At 53.7% G+C, this 14,864-nt stretch overlaps 1 protein-coding gene and 2 long non-coding RNA genes across 4 annotated transcripts in view; 2 read left to right on the top strand and 1 right to left on the bottom strand.

Moving 5' to 3' along the window:
• STIMATE (STIM activating enhancer) overlaps positions 1-2,918 on the top strand; it is a 49,310-nt gene extending 46,392 nt beyond the window's left edge. For both annotated transcript variants that reach the window (XM_041761754.1, XM_041761753.1), the window contains exons 7-8: positions 149-298; positions 2,136-2,918. In XM_041761754.1, coding sequence (XP_041617688.1) covers positions 149-298; positions 2,136-2,252 — 267 coding nt within the window. In that variant the 3' untranslated portion in view covers positions 2,253-2,918. The remainder of the gene's footprint in view (positions 1-148; positions 299-2,135) is intronic.
• Positions 2,919-5,764: 2,846 nt separating this feature from the next.
• Positions 5,765-11,661, top strand: LOC121494808. Its single transcript, XR_005988873.1, has 2 exons — positions 5,765-6,079; positions 7,917-11,661. It is a non-coding gene; the product is annotated as an uncharacterized LOC121494808 (long non-coding RNA).
• LOC121494809 lies at positions 7,103-14,469 on the bottom strand. The gene is made up of 4 exons (XR_005988874.1): positions 12,606-14,469; positions 12,404-12,508; positions 11,972-12,133; positions 7,103-7,992 (listed from the first exon to the last, which is right to left on the bottom strand). It is a non-coding gene; the product is annotated as an uncharacterized LOC121494809 (long non-coding RNA).
• Between the last annotated feature and the right edge of the window lie 395 nt (positions 14,470-14,864).

Genomic DNA, 14,864 nt, shown 5'->3' with positions numbered 1-14,864 from the left:
GTTAGAGAGCAGGGGGGCTGGATGAAGTTTTTCTTCCCCTTGTTCTAGGCATGGTAAATCTGGAGCATGTGGGAAGGATGGCAGTGGGGTCTGCTCTGCTTTGACGAATGGCATATCCCAGAGTAACATGCACATTTCCTCTCCACAGGCTTTGATGTTTTGGGTAGTGGATAATTTCCTCATGAGAAAAGGGAGGACGAAAGCTAAACTAGAAGAAAGGGGAGCCAACCAGGACTCGAGGAATGGGAGCAAGGTCCGCTATCGAAGGGCTGCATCCCACGAGGAATCAGAGTCTGAGGTAGGGCCGAGCCCTTCTGCTGCACCCCGACCTGAGGACGTCTCTGGCCTCCGTTTACCTCTAGTCCTCTTAGCACTCAGCGGTGGGGGAAGAAGAGGCTAACCGCCTCCATCCAGTAGGGATGCATTCCTGCGGGCCCTGGCCATCCCACAACAGGGAGGTGGAACACCCGATGGGGCAGCAGGGACTTGCCTCCGACAGTATGGACCTCTGCCAGTGGAGGAGGACAGAGAAAGGAGGGGCTGCTGTGTTCCAGGGAAGCTGACAAGGATTCTCATGGGCCTGATCGTTGCCTTTAAGCGTTAAGGTGTTTAAATCCCTGCCTACCACTGCAGAGCAGCAGAAGTGTTGGCTAAGCCCGCTAGAAACTTCTAAAACATAGGTAACCTCACCTCCCCTTATTGTCAGCTCTCCTGAGTTCAAAGGTTGGGACCTCAGGGAGACAGAAGGTCATAAATCGGAGTGTGGAGCGTGGAGGCAAAGTTATGCTCTCTGGGCAGCTTGTACCTCTTCATGCTGCAAGGTGAGGCCAGGCTGCCTCCTGAGAGGCGGCCTCAGCTTTCATGGTGTGCCAAGCTCTGCAGTCAGGATGGGGCTGCAGAAATGGCTGAGGTAATGTCTTCTTTGAAAGACCTTCAGACTGGATGAAGGTGTCTGAATAGCTCCTTACAACATTGTGTAATCATTCTGACATTGAGGCGTTAACAAAGCCCTGTGAGGACCCTGAAACAGCCTGTTTGACTCCTGGGGGCACCCTGGAGGGAGTTTTGAAAGCTGAATAGAGGAGCAGGACAGAGGGTAAACCCATAACTTCTCTATATGTCCCTGAGATCTGGCGCGGGGCCCATCCTGTCATAAGAGACTGGCAAACATTAGATGAATGACAAATAGCAGTATAGGAAGAAGCAGCCGCTCAGCAGTCATGGCCACATGGGGTGACATCTGGGTTATGTGAAACACATCATAGCCATAGCAGCATGTGTCCCATAGGGTAGGATGAAATGACGTGAAAAGAGGTACCAGTGCTGGGCAAGGTGCTTTTGTGATTGAGGTGTGCCTATATAGGCGGTAGATAGGGAGCCAGAGAGAAAGTTTAATCAGGGACCCACCCAGGGAGTGGTCCAGGAAGAGGTGGTACAGCCATCCTGCCCCTGGGAAAGAATAAGCTCATGTTCCCCTGCACAGATACCCCGTCCCTGTCCTTCCCTGATGCTCAGAGGTCTGCAGAGCCAGGCAAGTGGCGCAGCAGGTCGGCAGTAAATGAGTCTTTGCCCTGGATGCCCTTGCTCCACAGCTGAGTCATCCCAGGGGATCAGAAAAGTGCAGGGCTCCCATGTGTCTTCACAGGTTGCAGAGTGGTTCAAAGCAGCTGCTCTGAAATCTGCCTGCCTCGTGTATGCTCTACAGATGTTTTCTTTTCCTTTCGAAAGGAACTCTTCAGTTGCTTTTGGTGTCTATACGGCAACCTCAAGGACCTGTATCACCCTGTGTCCAGATGGGGTTCTTTGCCAGGATGACTTAGGGTGTGGCTCGTTGCTGAGTCTCTTCTAACTGGGGTTCCATCGCAGCTGGAGGTTGGATGGAGAAGCAGGGAGCACTACAGAGGGGCGGGTATGTCAACTTGGTGCTGGCTTCAGTAGCCTGTGAATATCCTGGGAGTGAGTGATGTCTGGGTGGTCTCACTCTGTAAAGTGGCCCCCCCTTCACCCTCTCCTAAAGAAACCTGAGGCTCTGAGACCTTCTAGAGGCATTAGCATCCTGTTGCCAGGGTGGAGGGAGGGCAGAGGAAGAAGGCCCCACTGGGGGTGACTCAGGCCATGCCTCTCCACCACCCCAGATCCTGATCTCAGCCGATGACGAGATGGAGGAGTCCGATGTGGAGGAGGACCTGCGCAGACTGACCCCTCTGAAGCCTGCGAAGAAAAAGAAACACCGTTTTGGGCTGCCCGTATGACACACTCCTGTGTCGGGGTCAGGTTTGGGGGCCCAGCCGGCTGCTGGGTCGGCACGTGGTGGCTCCGCAGTGTCCTTCCTTCCCTCCTCTCTGCCCCTCCTCTTCTACCTCCACCCCTCTTGCTGTCTCTGCCCACTCCCAGACGACTGTGACTTGACAGAGGGAGGACGGGCCAGCGCCAAGGGGTTCAAGGCAGCCGGAGGTCCCCACTCAGTTGCACTACAAACACTGACCAAATATGCAAGCGAGGCGTTTTGTTTGTCTGTCATTGTCCCAAACAGTGTTGCAAGGGACCCAGAGGCCCCGTCCCGTGTCTGGCTGGGTGGCATTGAGGAGGAAAACCGAACGCACACGCAGACCGGGTAGAGCCTTCCCCTCAGGCTCTGGGAGCGTGAAGACATAACACATTTTGGGCTAAAAGTCACTCATTGACCAAGTTGGAACCGCAATGCTTTCTTACTCAAAATGGCTTTGTAACTACTGATTTCTAAAGCCGGTTTTATGAGCTGTCACAGTGTTAATGTTTTTTGAGTATGTGTTTATTTCCTATGGGACTAATGGGCAAAACATAGATTTTTAAGTCTTCCGTATGCTGTTGACTTTTATATTTTTAAGTTATATTTTCATACTATTGTATTTAAGAACTCTTTTTAATCCCCAAAGAAATGGGTCTGTCTGCCTTCTGTGGGATGTGAACTGGCGGGAGGAAAAAGTCGGGAGCTTTTTATTTGGAATATTTTTAGGTAACCTGCGATAAGACGAGGGAAATGGTCCCAACAGGAAGGGAGATAAGCCCTTACCTGAAAGGAACAAACCCAGTGGCTCTGTAAAGGTCAGGCCTGGGCAGGAGGCAGCTGGTCCGAAGGCCAATCCTTAGGGCCCTGGTGCAAGTGGGACAGGAAGCACTCTGTCCAGACGCTTGGATTTTCTGCTGGCAGGTTAAAGGTCTTAGACATGCCCAAGAAAAGAGCCCAGAGCTCTGTGTCCAGAGAAACTGAGACCATGAAGCTACCCCTATGTGTTCCCTGACCCTCTTCAGTCTCCAGATCTGAAGTTTAGAATTCAGTCTGAGCCTCCTTGGCTCCTGGCACAAAGTGGAGCCTTCTGGACCAGCTGCCAGACCAGCACCAGGCACCTCCTCTCAGGCTGCCCCCTGTCTGCCGGCTTAGTGTTGTCCCCCTGTTATGCATAGCAGTCTGAGAACCACCTGCCTGGCCTGGTGGTCCTGTCTCTTGTATCCTCCAGAGCTGCAGGGCAGCTGGAGATGGGACGGGTCAAGGCGAGAGCTCGCTGTCTGCATCCACAGGCAGGGAAGATGCTTCTAAGCCTGGGCCCCCTCCCCAGGGAGATGCACTCACTCCTCTGCATGGCCACAGGCCCCTGTAGCTTTGGGAGTCTGCTGACCACAGTGGGGTGGGTTGGCCTGGGCACTCACCCTGCTGTGGAAGTGGAGCAGCCAGTGTTTTATCACGGCCCATGGGCAGCCACAGAAGTTAAAGAACAGAAAACTACACCACTAAGGTGCAAGCTAGAAGTGAGACAGGTGCAGGGAGGCCACTGGGCCCAGAACCTTCCTTTTAGACCTGCATACAAAGGTGCTGCCCTTAAGTAGATTGGGTCTGAATTGTGGCATGAGAGTCAAGTTGTTAAGCTCTGGACCTGTCTTCCCTCTCACAATCCCACCTGGCCATGGGCAGGGGTGGGGAGCCTTCTCAGCCCATCTTCCCCTAGCAGTCCAGAACCAGAGGGCTGAAAGGAGCTGGGCCCTGTTGCTACCCTGGATGGTTACTCTGCCCCCATGGGCGTCTGCGGCAGGAGGGAAGGCTACGTGCAAGACCGGAGGCCATGACCACTTCTGCCCTCATTTCTGGTCTTCACCCCTCCCATCCTCTAGCCATGGTGAGATGTTTCCCCTGAGAATCGGTGCTGGGGAAGACCAGAACTGATGTGCCTGCTCTGTGTTAGCCCCTCATGGCATCACTGGCTCTCCCTACTTTTCCTTCCTATTTCATTATTTTTTATGAACCACCTGTGCCCACCACTATTTCCTGCACCTTCCTAAGCTCAGAATCAGAGCTGTGCTTCCAGTCTTGAGCTCAAGGCACAGCGGATTAGGGAACCACAGACCCTGGAAGGTGGAAGGTGGGGGTTACATAGGTCCCAAACAATCCGCTCATCCCAAGGCCTGTCCCAGGGCCTACTGGCCAGTGGGTTTGGGGAACAAAGTGGTGGCTAGTGAGGAGTGGTTTTTCCCTGTATCCTGAGTTTCAATAAGGGCTTTAGTCTCTGAGCCACATAGAGCTGGCTGACCAGGAGACGAGTGTCTAATTATAGAGGACCCTGTGGTGTTTAGGACTGGACAGCGTGGCCTCACCAGTTAGGCCTTCCCTACCCTTCCTGTGTGTGTGTGTGTACGCACACACATGCCCACATGTTCCACTTGCACATGTACCTACACACATGCACAGAGTTTGTATTCCCTGGAATGTTTCCTGCAGTCACTGGGGGTTTTCTGTGGTGCACAATTGTCCCAAGAGACCATATGCAGAGGGTCATGGTCAAAACTTCCTCCCGAGCTGTCCTCCTTCCCTGGGATGAGTCTCCTCACCACCTGCCCCTAGGTGCCTTATGAGGTACAGCTCTTTACCCAAGCCACATGGCAAGTGGCACAGTGCTTAAGAAACCATGGGACACCAACTGGATGTTGTGTGCTGTCCATCTGATCTGTCCAGATGTGGACCTTGGCCAAGCCACCCATGGCGGAAGCTTGTAAGTCATGAACAAGTTTCCTGTACCTAATGGAACTAACCTGATGAGGTATAACCATCATGTCTGAATGGAAGGAATCATTGGCCTTATTTCCTTTTGCTGTCAGTGGGATGTTGACAATGGCAAGCGGGGATGTTGGTGAGATCTTGGGCGGCAGTGGCTTTTTGGTCTGCTCAGAAGACCTTTGAGGTGAAGGTCTGGCCCGTCAGTTGAGCCTCAGGCACTCTGGTGGCCTCCTGCCTCAAGCTTTAACTCATTCCTCTTCCTGACAACTGAGAGTCCTAGGCAAATGGTTACCTGTCATGCCTTTAAAGGGAAAACCTATAAAGGTTCAATTCCTAGGCAATCTACTCCTTAGCCCGCAGCTCAGAGTCCCCACGGGAAGGCTGCCCAGGAGCCCACTCTGCCCTCCAGACAATAACTTACTGGCTTTTTTGCAGCCAGGGATAGACAGCTCTGAGAACTTCTCATTGGCGAAAGCAGCCACCTTATTGGATGTAGGGCTGGCTTTTAGAAGTTGCACACACTTCTGACCAGGAGTGGCGAGCTTTACCCGAGCCACTGGCTAGAAAGGAGCTCAAGAAAATCCTTTTTTCACTTGACCCTTCTGTGTTATGGGAGCATAAAGGCCACAAAACCTGCACAGCCCTGTCCCTGTCAGTTACAGCATCAGGCTGAAGAGGGTCAGGATTTCTGATGTTTCTTTGATAGAAAGTGGAGCAAAAAAGGACATAGATGGTGGGAATCTCTTTGTAAGCTTGTTAGAGAGCAGGGGGGCTGGATGAAGTTTTTCTTCCCCTTGTTCTAGGCATGGTAAATCTGGAGCATGTGGGAAGGATGGCAGTGGGGTCTGCTCTGCTTTGACGAATGGCATATCCCAGAGTAACATGCACATTTCCTCTCCACAGGCTTTGATGTTTTGGGTAGTGGATAATTTCCTCATGAGAAAAGGGAGGACGAAAGCTAAACTAGAAGAAAGGGGAGCCAACCAGGACTCGAGGAATGGGAGCAAGGTCCGCTATCGAAGGGCTGCATCCCACGAGGAATCAGAGTCTGAGGTAGGGCCGAGCCCTTCTGCTGCACCCCGACCTGAGGACGTCTCTGGCCTCCGTTTACCTCTAGTCCTCTTAGCACTCAGCGGTGGGGGAAGAAGAGGCTAACCGCCTCCATCCAGTAGGGATGCATTCCTGCGGGCCCTGGCCATCCCACAACAGGGAGGTGGAACACCCGATGGGGCAGCAGGGACTTGCCTCCGACAGTATGGACCTCTGCCAGTGGAGGAGGACAGAGAAAGGAGGGGCTGCTGTGTTCCAGGGAAGCTGACAAGGATTCTCATGGGCCTGATCGTTGCCTTTAAGCGTTAAGGTGTTTAAATCCCTGCCTACCACTGCAGAGCAGCAGAAGTGTTGGCTAAGCCCGCTAGAAACTTCTAAAACATAGGTAACCTCACCTCCCCTTATTGTCAGCTCTCCTGAGTTCAAAGGTTGGGACCTCAGGGAGACAGAAGGTCATAAATCGGAGTGTGGAGCGTGGAGGCAAAGTTATGCTCTCTGGGCAGCTTGTACCTCTTCATGCTGCAAGGTGAGGCCAGGCTGCCTCCTGAGAGGCGGCCTCAGCTTTCATGGTGTGCCAAGCTCTGCAGTCAGGATGGGGCTGCAGAAATGGCTGAGGTAATGTCTTCTTTGAAAGACCTTCAGACTGGATGAAGGTGTCTGAATAGCTCCTTACAACATTGTGTAATCATTCTGACATTGAGGCGTTAACAAAGCCCTGTGAGGACCCTGAAACAGCCTGTTTGACTCCTGGGGGCACCCTGGAGGGAGTTTTGAAAGCTGAATAGAGGAGCAGGACAGAGGGTAAACCCATAACTTCTCTATATGTCCCTGAGATCTGGCGCGGGGCCCATCCTGTCATAAGAGACTGGCAAACATTAGATGAATGACAAATAGCAGTATAGGAAGAAGCAGCCGCTCAGCAGTCATGGCCACATGGGGTGACATCTGGGTTATGTGAAACACATCATAGCCATAGCAGCATGTGTCCCATAGGGTAGGATGAAATGACGTGAAAAGAGGTACCAGTGCTGGGCAAGGTGCTTTTGTGATTGAGGTGTGCCTATATAGGCGGTAGATAGGGAGCCAGAGAGAAAGTTTAATCAGGGACCCACCCAGGGAGTGGTCCAGGAAGAGGTGGTACAGCCATCCTGCCCCTGGGAAAGAATAAGCTCATGTTCCCCTGCACAGATACCCCGTCCCTGTCCTTCCCTGATGCTCAGAGGTCTGCAGAGCCAGGCAAGTGGCGCAGCAGGTCGGCAGTAAATGAGTCTTTGCCCTGGATGCCCTTGCTCCACAGCTGAGTCATCCCAGGGGATCAGAAAAGTGCAGGGCTCCCATGTGTCTTCACAGGTTGCAGAGTGGTTCAAAGCAGCTGCTCTGAAATCTGCCTGCCTCGTGTATGCTCTACAGATGTTTTCTTTTCCTTTCGAAAGGAACTCTTCAGTTGCTTTTGGTGTCTATACGGCAACCTCAAGGACCTGTATCACCCTGTGTCCAGATGGGGTTCTTTGCCAGGATGACTTAGGGTGTGGCTCGTTGCTGAGTCTCTTCTAACTGGGGTTCCATCGCAGCTGGAGGTTGGATGGAGAAGCAGGGAGCACTACAGAGGGGCGGGTATGTCAACTTGGTGCTGGCTTCAGTAGCCTGTGAATATCCTGGGAGTGAGTGATGTCTGGGTGGTCTCACTCTGTAAAGTGGCCCCCCCTTCACCCTCTCCTAAAGAAACCTGAGGCTCTGAGACCTTCTAGAGGCATTAGCATCCTGTTGCCAGGGTGGAGGGAGGGCAGAGGAAGAAGGCCCCACTGGGGGTGACTCAGGCCATGCCTCTCCACCACCCCAGATCCTGATCTCAGCCGATGACGAGATGGAGGAGTCCGATGTGGAGGAGGACCTGCGCAGACTGACCCCTCTGAAGCCTGCGAAGAAAAAGAAACACCGTTTTGGGCTGCCCGTATGACACACTCCTGTGTCGGGGTCAGGTTTGGGGGCCCAGCCGGCTGCTGGGTCGGCACGTGGTGGCTCCGCAGTGTCCTTCCTTCCCTCCTCTCTGCCCCTCCTCTTCTACCTCCACCCCTCTTGCTGTCTCTGCCCACTCCCAGACGACTGTGACTTGACAGAGGGAGGACGGGCCAGCGCCAAGGGGTTCAAGGCAGCCGGAGGTCCCCACTCAGTTGCACTACAAACACTGACCAAATATGCAAGCGAGGCGTTTTGTTTGTCTGTCATTGTCCCAAACAGTGTTGCAAGGGACCCAGAGGCCCCGTCCCGTGTCTGGCTGGGTGGCATTGAGGAGGAAAACCGAACGCACACGCAGACCGGGTAGAGCCTTCCCCTCAGGCTCTGGGAGCGTGAAGACATAACACATTTTGGGCTAAAAGTCACTCATTGACCAAGTTGGAACCGCAATGCTTTCTTACTCAAAATGGCTTTGTAACTACTGATTTCTAAAGCCGGTTTTATGAGCTGTCACAGTGTTAATGTTTTTTGAGTATGTGTTTATTTCCTATGGGACTAATGGGCAAAACATAGATTTTTAAGTCTTCCGTATGCTGTTGACTTTTATATTTTTAAGTTATATTTTCATACTATTGTATTTAAGAACTCTTTTTAATCCCCAAAGAAATGGGTCTGTCTGCCTTCTGTGGGATGTGAACTGGCGGGAGGAAAAAGTCGGGAGCTTTTTATTTGGAATATTTTTAGGTAACCTGCGATAAGACGAGGGAAATGGTCCCAACAGGAAGGGAGATAAGCCCTTACCTGAAAGGAACAAACCCAGTGGCTCTGTAAAGGTCAGGCCTGGGCAGGAGGCAGCTGGTCCGAAGGCCAATCCTTAGGGCCCTGGTGCAAGTGGGACAGGAAGCACTCTGTCCAGACGCTTGGATTTTCTGCTGGCAGGTTAAAGGTCTTAGACATGCCCAAGAAAAGAGCCCAGAGCTCTGTGTCCAGAGAAACTGAGACCATGAAGCTACCCCTATGTGTTCCCTGACCCTCTTCAGTCTCCAGATCTGAAGTTTAGAATTCAGTCTGAGCCTCCTTGGCTCCTGGCACAAAGTGGAGCCTTCTGGACCAGCTGCCAGACCAGCACCAGGCACCTCCTCTCAGGCTGCCCCCTGTCTGCCGGCTTAGTGTTGTCCCCCTGTTATGCATAGCAGTCTGAGAACCACCTGCCTGGCCTGGTGGTCCTGTCTCTTGTATCCTCCAGAGCTGCAGGGCAGCTGGAGATGGGACGGGTCAAGGCGAGAGCTCGCTGTCTGCATCCACAGGCAGGGAAGATGCTTCTAAGCCTGGGCCCCCTCCCCAGGGAGATGCACTCACTCCTCTGCATGGCCACAGGCCCCTGTAGCTTTGGGAGTCTGCTGACCACAGTGGGGTGGGTTGGCCTGGGCACTCACCCTGCTGTGGAAGTGGAGCAGCCAGTGTTTTATCACGGCCCATGGGCAGCCACAGAAGTTAAAGAACAGAAAACTACACCACTAAGGTGCAAGCTAGAAGTGAGACAGGTGCAGGGAGGCCACTGGGCCCAGAACCTTCCTTTTAGACCTGCATACAAAGGTGCTGCCCTTAAGTAGATTGGGTCTGAATTGTGGCATGAGAGTCAAGTTGTTAAGCTCTGGACCTGTCTTCCCTCTCACAATCCCACCTGGCCATGGGCAGGGGTGGGGAGCCTTCTCAGCCCATCTTCCCCTAGCAGTCCAGAACCAGAGGGCTGAAAGGAGCTGGGCCCTGTTGCTACCCTGGATGGTTACTCTGCCCCCATGGGCGTCTGCGGCAGGAGGGAAGGCTACGTGCAAGACCGGAGGCCATGACCACTTCTGCCCTCATTTCTGGTCTTCACCCCTCCCATCCTCTAGCCATGGTGAGATGTTTCCCCTGAGAATCGGTGCTGGGGAAGACCAGAACTGATGTGCCTGCTCTGTGTTAGCCCCTCATGGCATCACTGGCTCTCCCTACTTTTCCTTCCTATTTCATTATTTTTTATGAACCACCTGTGCCCACCACTATTTCCTGCACCTTCCTAAGCTCAGAATCAGAGCTGTGCTTCCAGTCTTGAGCTCAAGGCACAGCGGATTAGGGAACCACAGACCCTGGAAGGTGGAAGGTGGGGGTTACATAGGTCCCAAACAATCCGCTCATCCCAAGGCCTGTCCCAGGGCCTACTGGCCAGTGGGTTTGGGGAACAAAGTGGTGGCTAGTGAGGAGTGGTTTTTCCCTGTATCCTGAGTTTCAATAAGGGCTTTAGTCTCTGAGCCACATAGAGCTGGCTGACCAGGAGACGAGTGTCTAATTATAGAGGACCCTGTGGTGTTTAGGACTGGACAGCGTGGCCTCACCAGTTAGGCCTTCCCTACCCTTCCTGTGTGTGTGTGTGTACGCACACACATGCCCACATGTTCCACTTGCACATGTACCTACACACATGCACAGAGTTTGTATTCCCTGGAATGTTTCCTGCAGTCACTGGGGGTTTTCTGTGGTGCACAATTGTCCCAAGAGACCATATGCAGAGGGTCATGGTCAAAACTTCCTCCCGAGCTGTCCTCCTTCCCTGGGATGAGTCTCCTCACCACCTGCCCCTAGGTGCCTTATGAGGTACAGCTCTTTACCCAAGCCACATGGCAAGTGGCACAGTGCTTAAGAAACCATGGGACACCAACTGGATGTTGTGTGCTGTCCATCTGATCTGTCCAGATGTGGACCTTGGCCAAGCCACCCATGGCGGAAGCTTGTAAGTCATGAACAAGTTTCCTGTACCTAATGGAACTAACCTGATGAGGTATAACCATCATGTCTGAATGGAAGGAATCATTGGCCTTATTTCCTTTTGCTGTCAGTGGGATGTTGACAATGGCAAGCGGGGATGTTGGTGAGATCTTGGGCGGCAGTGGCTTTTTGGTCTGCTCAGAAGACCTTTGAGGTGAAGGTCTGGCCCGTCAGTTGAGCCTCAGGCACTCTGGTGGCCTCCTGCCTCAAGCTTTAACTCATTCCTCTTCCTGACAACTGAGAGTCCTAGGCAAATGGTTACCTGTCATGCCTTTAAAGGGAAAACCTATAAAGGTTCAATTCCTAGGCAATCTACTCCTTAGCCCGCAGCTCAGAGTCCCCACGGGAAGGCTGCCCAGGAGCCCACTCTGCCCTCCAGACAATAACTTACTGGCTTTTTTGCAGCCAGGGATAGACAGCTCTGAGAACTTCTCATTGGCGAAAGCAGCCACCTTATTGGATGTAGGGCTGGCTTTTAGAAGTTGCACACACTTCTGACCAGGAGTGGCGAGCTTTCTGTTTTACCCTGTGAAACACTGGCAGCTCTGAAGGGCAAGGGACTTCCAGTCCAACAGTTGTCAGCACCTTGAGCTCCTGGGTGGGTGGGTGGGTTGGTCTTACTTGATTTCACTTTCCATGATGATTATTAGAACTCAGAACTGTGCGAGCAAACAATGGCCTATTTCCACTGCCCTTCCGGTGGGGGTGTTTCATCAGTGGTGTTAAGATTCACAGAAATGCATTTTTGAAATGAAAGGGAAGAGACTGTGTACTTACATTGTAAAATGGTTTACAATAAAGTTTCACATCTTAATACAGTTTTTTAAAAAAAAAAAAAAAGAAAGAAAAGAAAGCATCACTTGTGGTTGTTAGTTGTGTGTTGTCTGGAGTTGAAACAGCTTCGTGGGGTCAAGAAAATTTCCCCAGTGAGTTAGAAGATTCTCCCCAGGGGAGCCTGAGTGGCTCAGTCAGTTAAGCGTTTCCTTTGGCTCTCAGCTCCGATGCTGCTCAGCCATGGTGGGTTCTCAACCTTGCTCTGGGTTCTGCCCCAGGACCCTTCCTGCCACACCCCTCCCCACCCCCACTCCCTACCACACCCCTGCACTTTCAGCAGCTGCAGGGGTGATTGATTACCTCAAAGTGCTTGACCAGTTGCTTGGGTTGGACTTTAAGGTACATCTCGTACTTTCCCTTGTGCTTCTTCAGCAGCTCCTCATAGGTCAGCTCAAAGGTGACCTTGCTGCCCACAGCCACGTTGACGGAGATGTGAATTTCTCCAGCTTCCTCCCAGAGGCCCTGGAGGGGATACAACACTGCCCTGCAGACTGTGCGAGCATGCCCTTCCTGGTCCTTCAGCTCAGATCCAGCCCCTAGGAGAATCCCTCCCCACTCCAAGCCTTGTGTGCCTCCAGTCCTAAGTGGGACAATGCTGTAAGCATTACAGACACGTTATGCTATAACCATGAAATATTCTCAGTGACCATGACAGTGGCTGTCGCTGTCTGCATCTCTGAGAGCCCTTGAGCACCTGCATTCTTCGCAAGGCCGAGGGGGCACCGCGCTTACTTGACCAGGCCGGCTGTCTTGCCCTGGGACACAGCCTTCTCATACTGCTTCTTGGCGACTTCCTTCTCCTTGACATTCCCGGGGTAGGTCACACCATCGATGGTCCTGCAAGGAAGGAGAGTAGAGTTGGGGGCTCATGCTGAGCCAGACCACTCCCACCCCGCCCCTCTGGCCTGGAGCCAGCAGCCATGGCGACACCCACAAGGTGAAGTTGGTGATGAAGGCCGTCTTAGCTCCACGTCAAAGGACACCTCCTTGGCGGTGTCTGTGCGGTTGACAGCCCTGGTGGTGACGACATTGTGAGTAAAATGGGAGGTCACCTTGCAGCTGATCTTGGTGCTGTAGACCTCGATGCCATTGCTGACCTGCAGGAGAGGACGGTGCTCGACCAGCCTCTGGGAAAGCAGCCCCTACACCTGGCTGATCTCCTTCTGGGTGCCCCTTGCAGAGTCCAGGGCCTCTGCCTGGTTAGTGGCCCTTTCAGTTTCCTTGGTCTTCCCATTCAGTTGGCCACCCTGGTTCTGGAAGGCTCTGGCCTTTCTGAGCGCCTCCTTCCCCATCAAAGACCAGGGGCTCCTTGGAGGGCAGGACCCTCTCAGCCGGCCTTAGAGCTCAGCACCCAGAAGCCACTCATGGAGGGGTTTTGCACCATGAGAAGGAACTTCATGCTGAATGGTATTGCACGTGTTGGTGCCAAGATGAGGGGAGGGGGACAAGGAGAGGGAGGGGCCCTGCTCTGCCTCCTTAACTCTGGATGTGTTTCTGGACAGCTAACTGTAGCCAGGGGAAGTCTTCTAAAAATCCAGTCTGTCCATTTCCCACTTAAACCCTCTTGTGCTCCCCATCACCCTCCGGACAGTCATCCTCAGGGCTCCAAGGTCCTCCAGACAGGTCCTGCCTTTCTGATCAGCCGTGCGCCAGCTGCACCATGTCTCTGGCCGGGGAGCACCTGCCCTAGCTCTTCGGCTCACCTCCACTTTGAAAGAAATCACATTCACACACACTCCGGCTCGCCTCCTCTGCTTTGGTAATTGCTTGATTGTGTCCCCAAACTGGCACTTATTTCCTGTGCCAAGGAGAATGTGTGGGGAGGGCCTTCAAGTCCCCAACACCTCCTCTCCGGTGGGGGCAGTGAACTGAGGGAAGGTCTAGGGAGCATCTGCGTGGAGCAGGATATAAAGATGCTTCACGAGGATGTGTGTCCCCAGCCTGGTGCTCAGGGCCTGCTCCGAGCAAGTGCTAGGTATGTTTGTGAGAGGAAGCGCTGGTGGAAGAACGGCCACGGGCTGCATCCAGAGAGGTCTGCGGGCATGTTCTTTCCCAGAGTTGGTGAGTCGCATGGGGGTCGGTCAGGGCAGCGCTGGGAGCTGTGTGCCAACTGGGAGGGCCCTTTCATTATGGCCCACCCCTTCTGCTATTGGGCAAGCAGCTCCATCCTGCCCTGCCTCACCCCACCCCATCCCTGGTGAAAGTTCTCACCCCTTCTGGGAGGATCCGGTCAGAAAAAAAAAGACAAACACAGGAATAAGGCCAAGGCCACCATAGCCTGGGAGCAGGCTCTGGGCTGAGGCCAGGGTCCAGCAGATCCCCTATACACATGCCCCTTGAGGGGCCTTGGGACATAGGACCCACCCAGAGCCACTTCAGACTAGGAAGGACTCCCGAGTATATGGGGAAACTGAGGCCCAAATAGGGCAGGTCTCCAGGTGTCCCAGGAGAGTAGGGCTGGGAGAACCAAACTACCTCTCACCCTGCCGCCACACACCCTGACTCCCTCTGCCTTTCCCAGGGCCCCCACCACCGGTGCACCCCACAAGGCGTGGCTCAGCCGTTCTTGAAGTCATCTGCCCTTGTCTCAGATATGGACCTGCACAGCCCCTCAGCGAGGGGAGCTGTTTCTGGTGCATCACCCATTTGACAGGTGGGGAAATGCAGGTCACGGGAGATTTAAGAGCCCGACACCCAACGCTGTCCCCTGCAGCTCAGTGCCTAGCCCTCTGCTTCCTCCTCTCCCCACATAGAGGACTGTCCATCCTGTCGCTTCTGCCCATGTGACACACTTAGAGGGCGAGGACGGGGGTACTTACCGCCAGTGGCCGGGAGGGGCTTCTCAGGAAGCCAGAGGCCGCCAAGCCAGAGAGCAGGACCAAGATGAGGCAGGGCCACCACGCAGATGCCATCACTGAGCACACAGGCCCGGCCTATGCTCCTTATATGGTGAGCCTGGTGTTTTCCAACTGGGGTCAATGACCTGCAGTGTAGGACAGGAAGAGTGGAAGGCGGGGGGCTCCCCTGGGGAAGCTGGGGCGTGGGTGGAATAACAGGTCCTGGATCTGTCTGTACCAAGGGGACCCATGGGGACTGTCAACAGTGTTGGGACATGGAGTCTCCCGGGGAGAGCAGACGCTGTGTACTGGCAAATGGGCCCACAGCTCCCTGGAGTGCGGGGGTGCTCATAGGG

This window comes from Vulpes lagopus, chromosome 7, assembly GCF_018345385.1.
Source record: "Vulpes lagopus strain Blue_001 chromosome 7, ASM1834538v1, whole genome shotgun sequence".
In the NCBI taxonomy this organism is placed as follows: Eukaryota; Metazoa; Chordata; class Mammalia; order Carnivora; family Canidae; genus Vulpes; species Vulpes lagopus.
The sequence above is the reverse complement of the archived record's forward strand: the minus strand, read 5'-3'. Positions and strand labels throughout refer to the sequence as shown.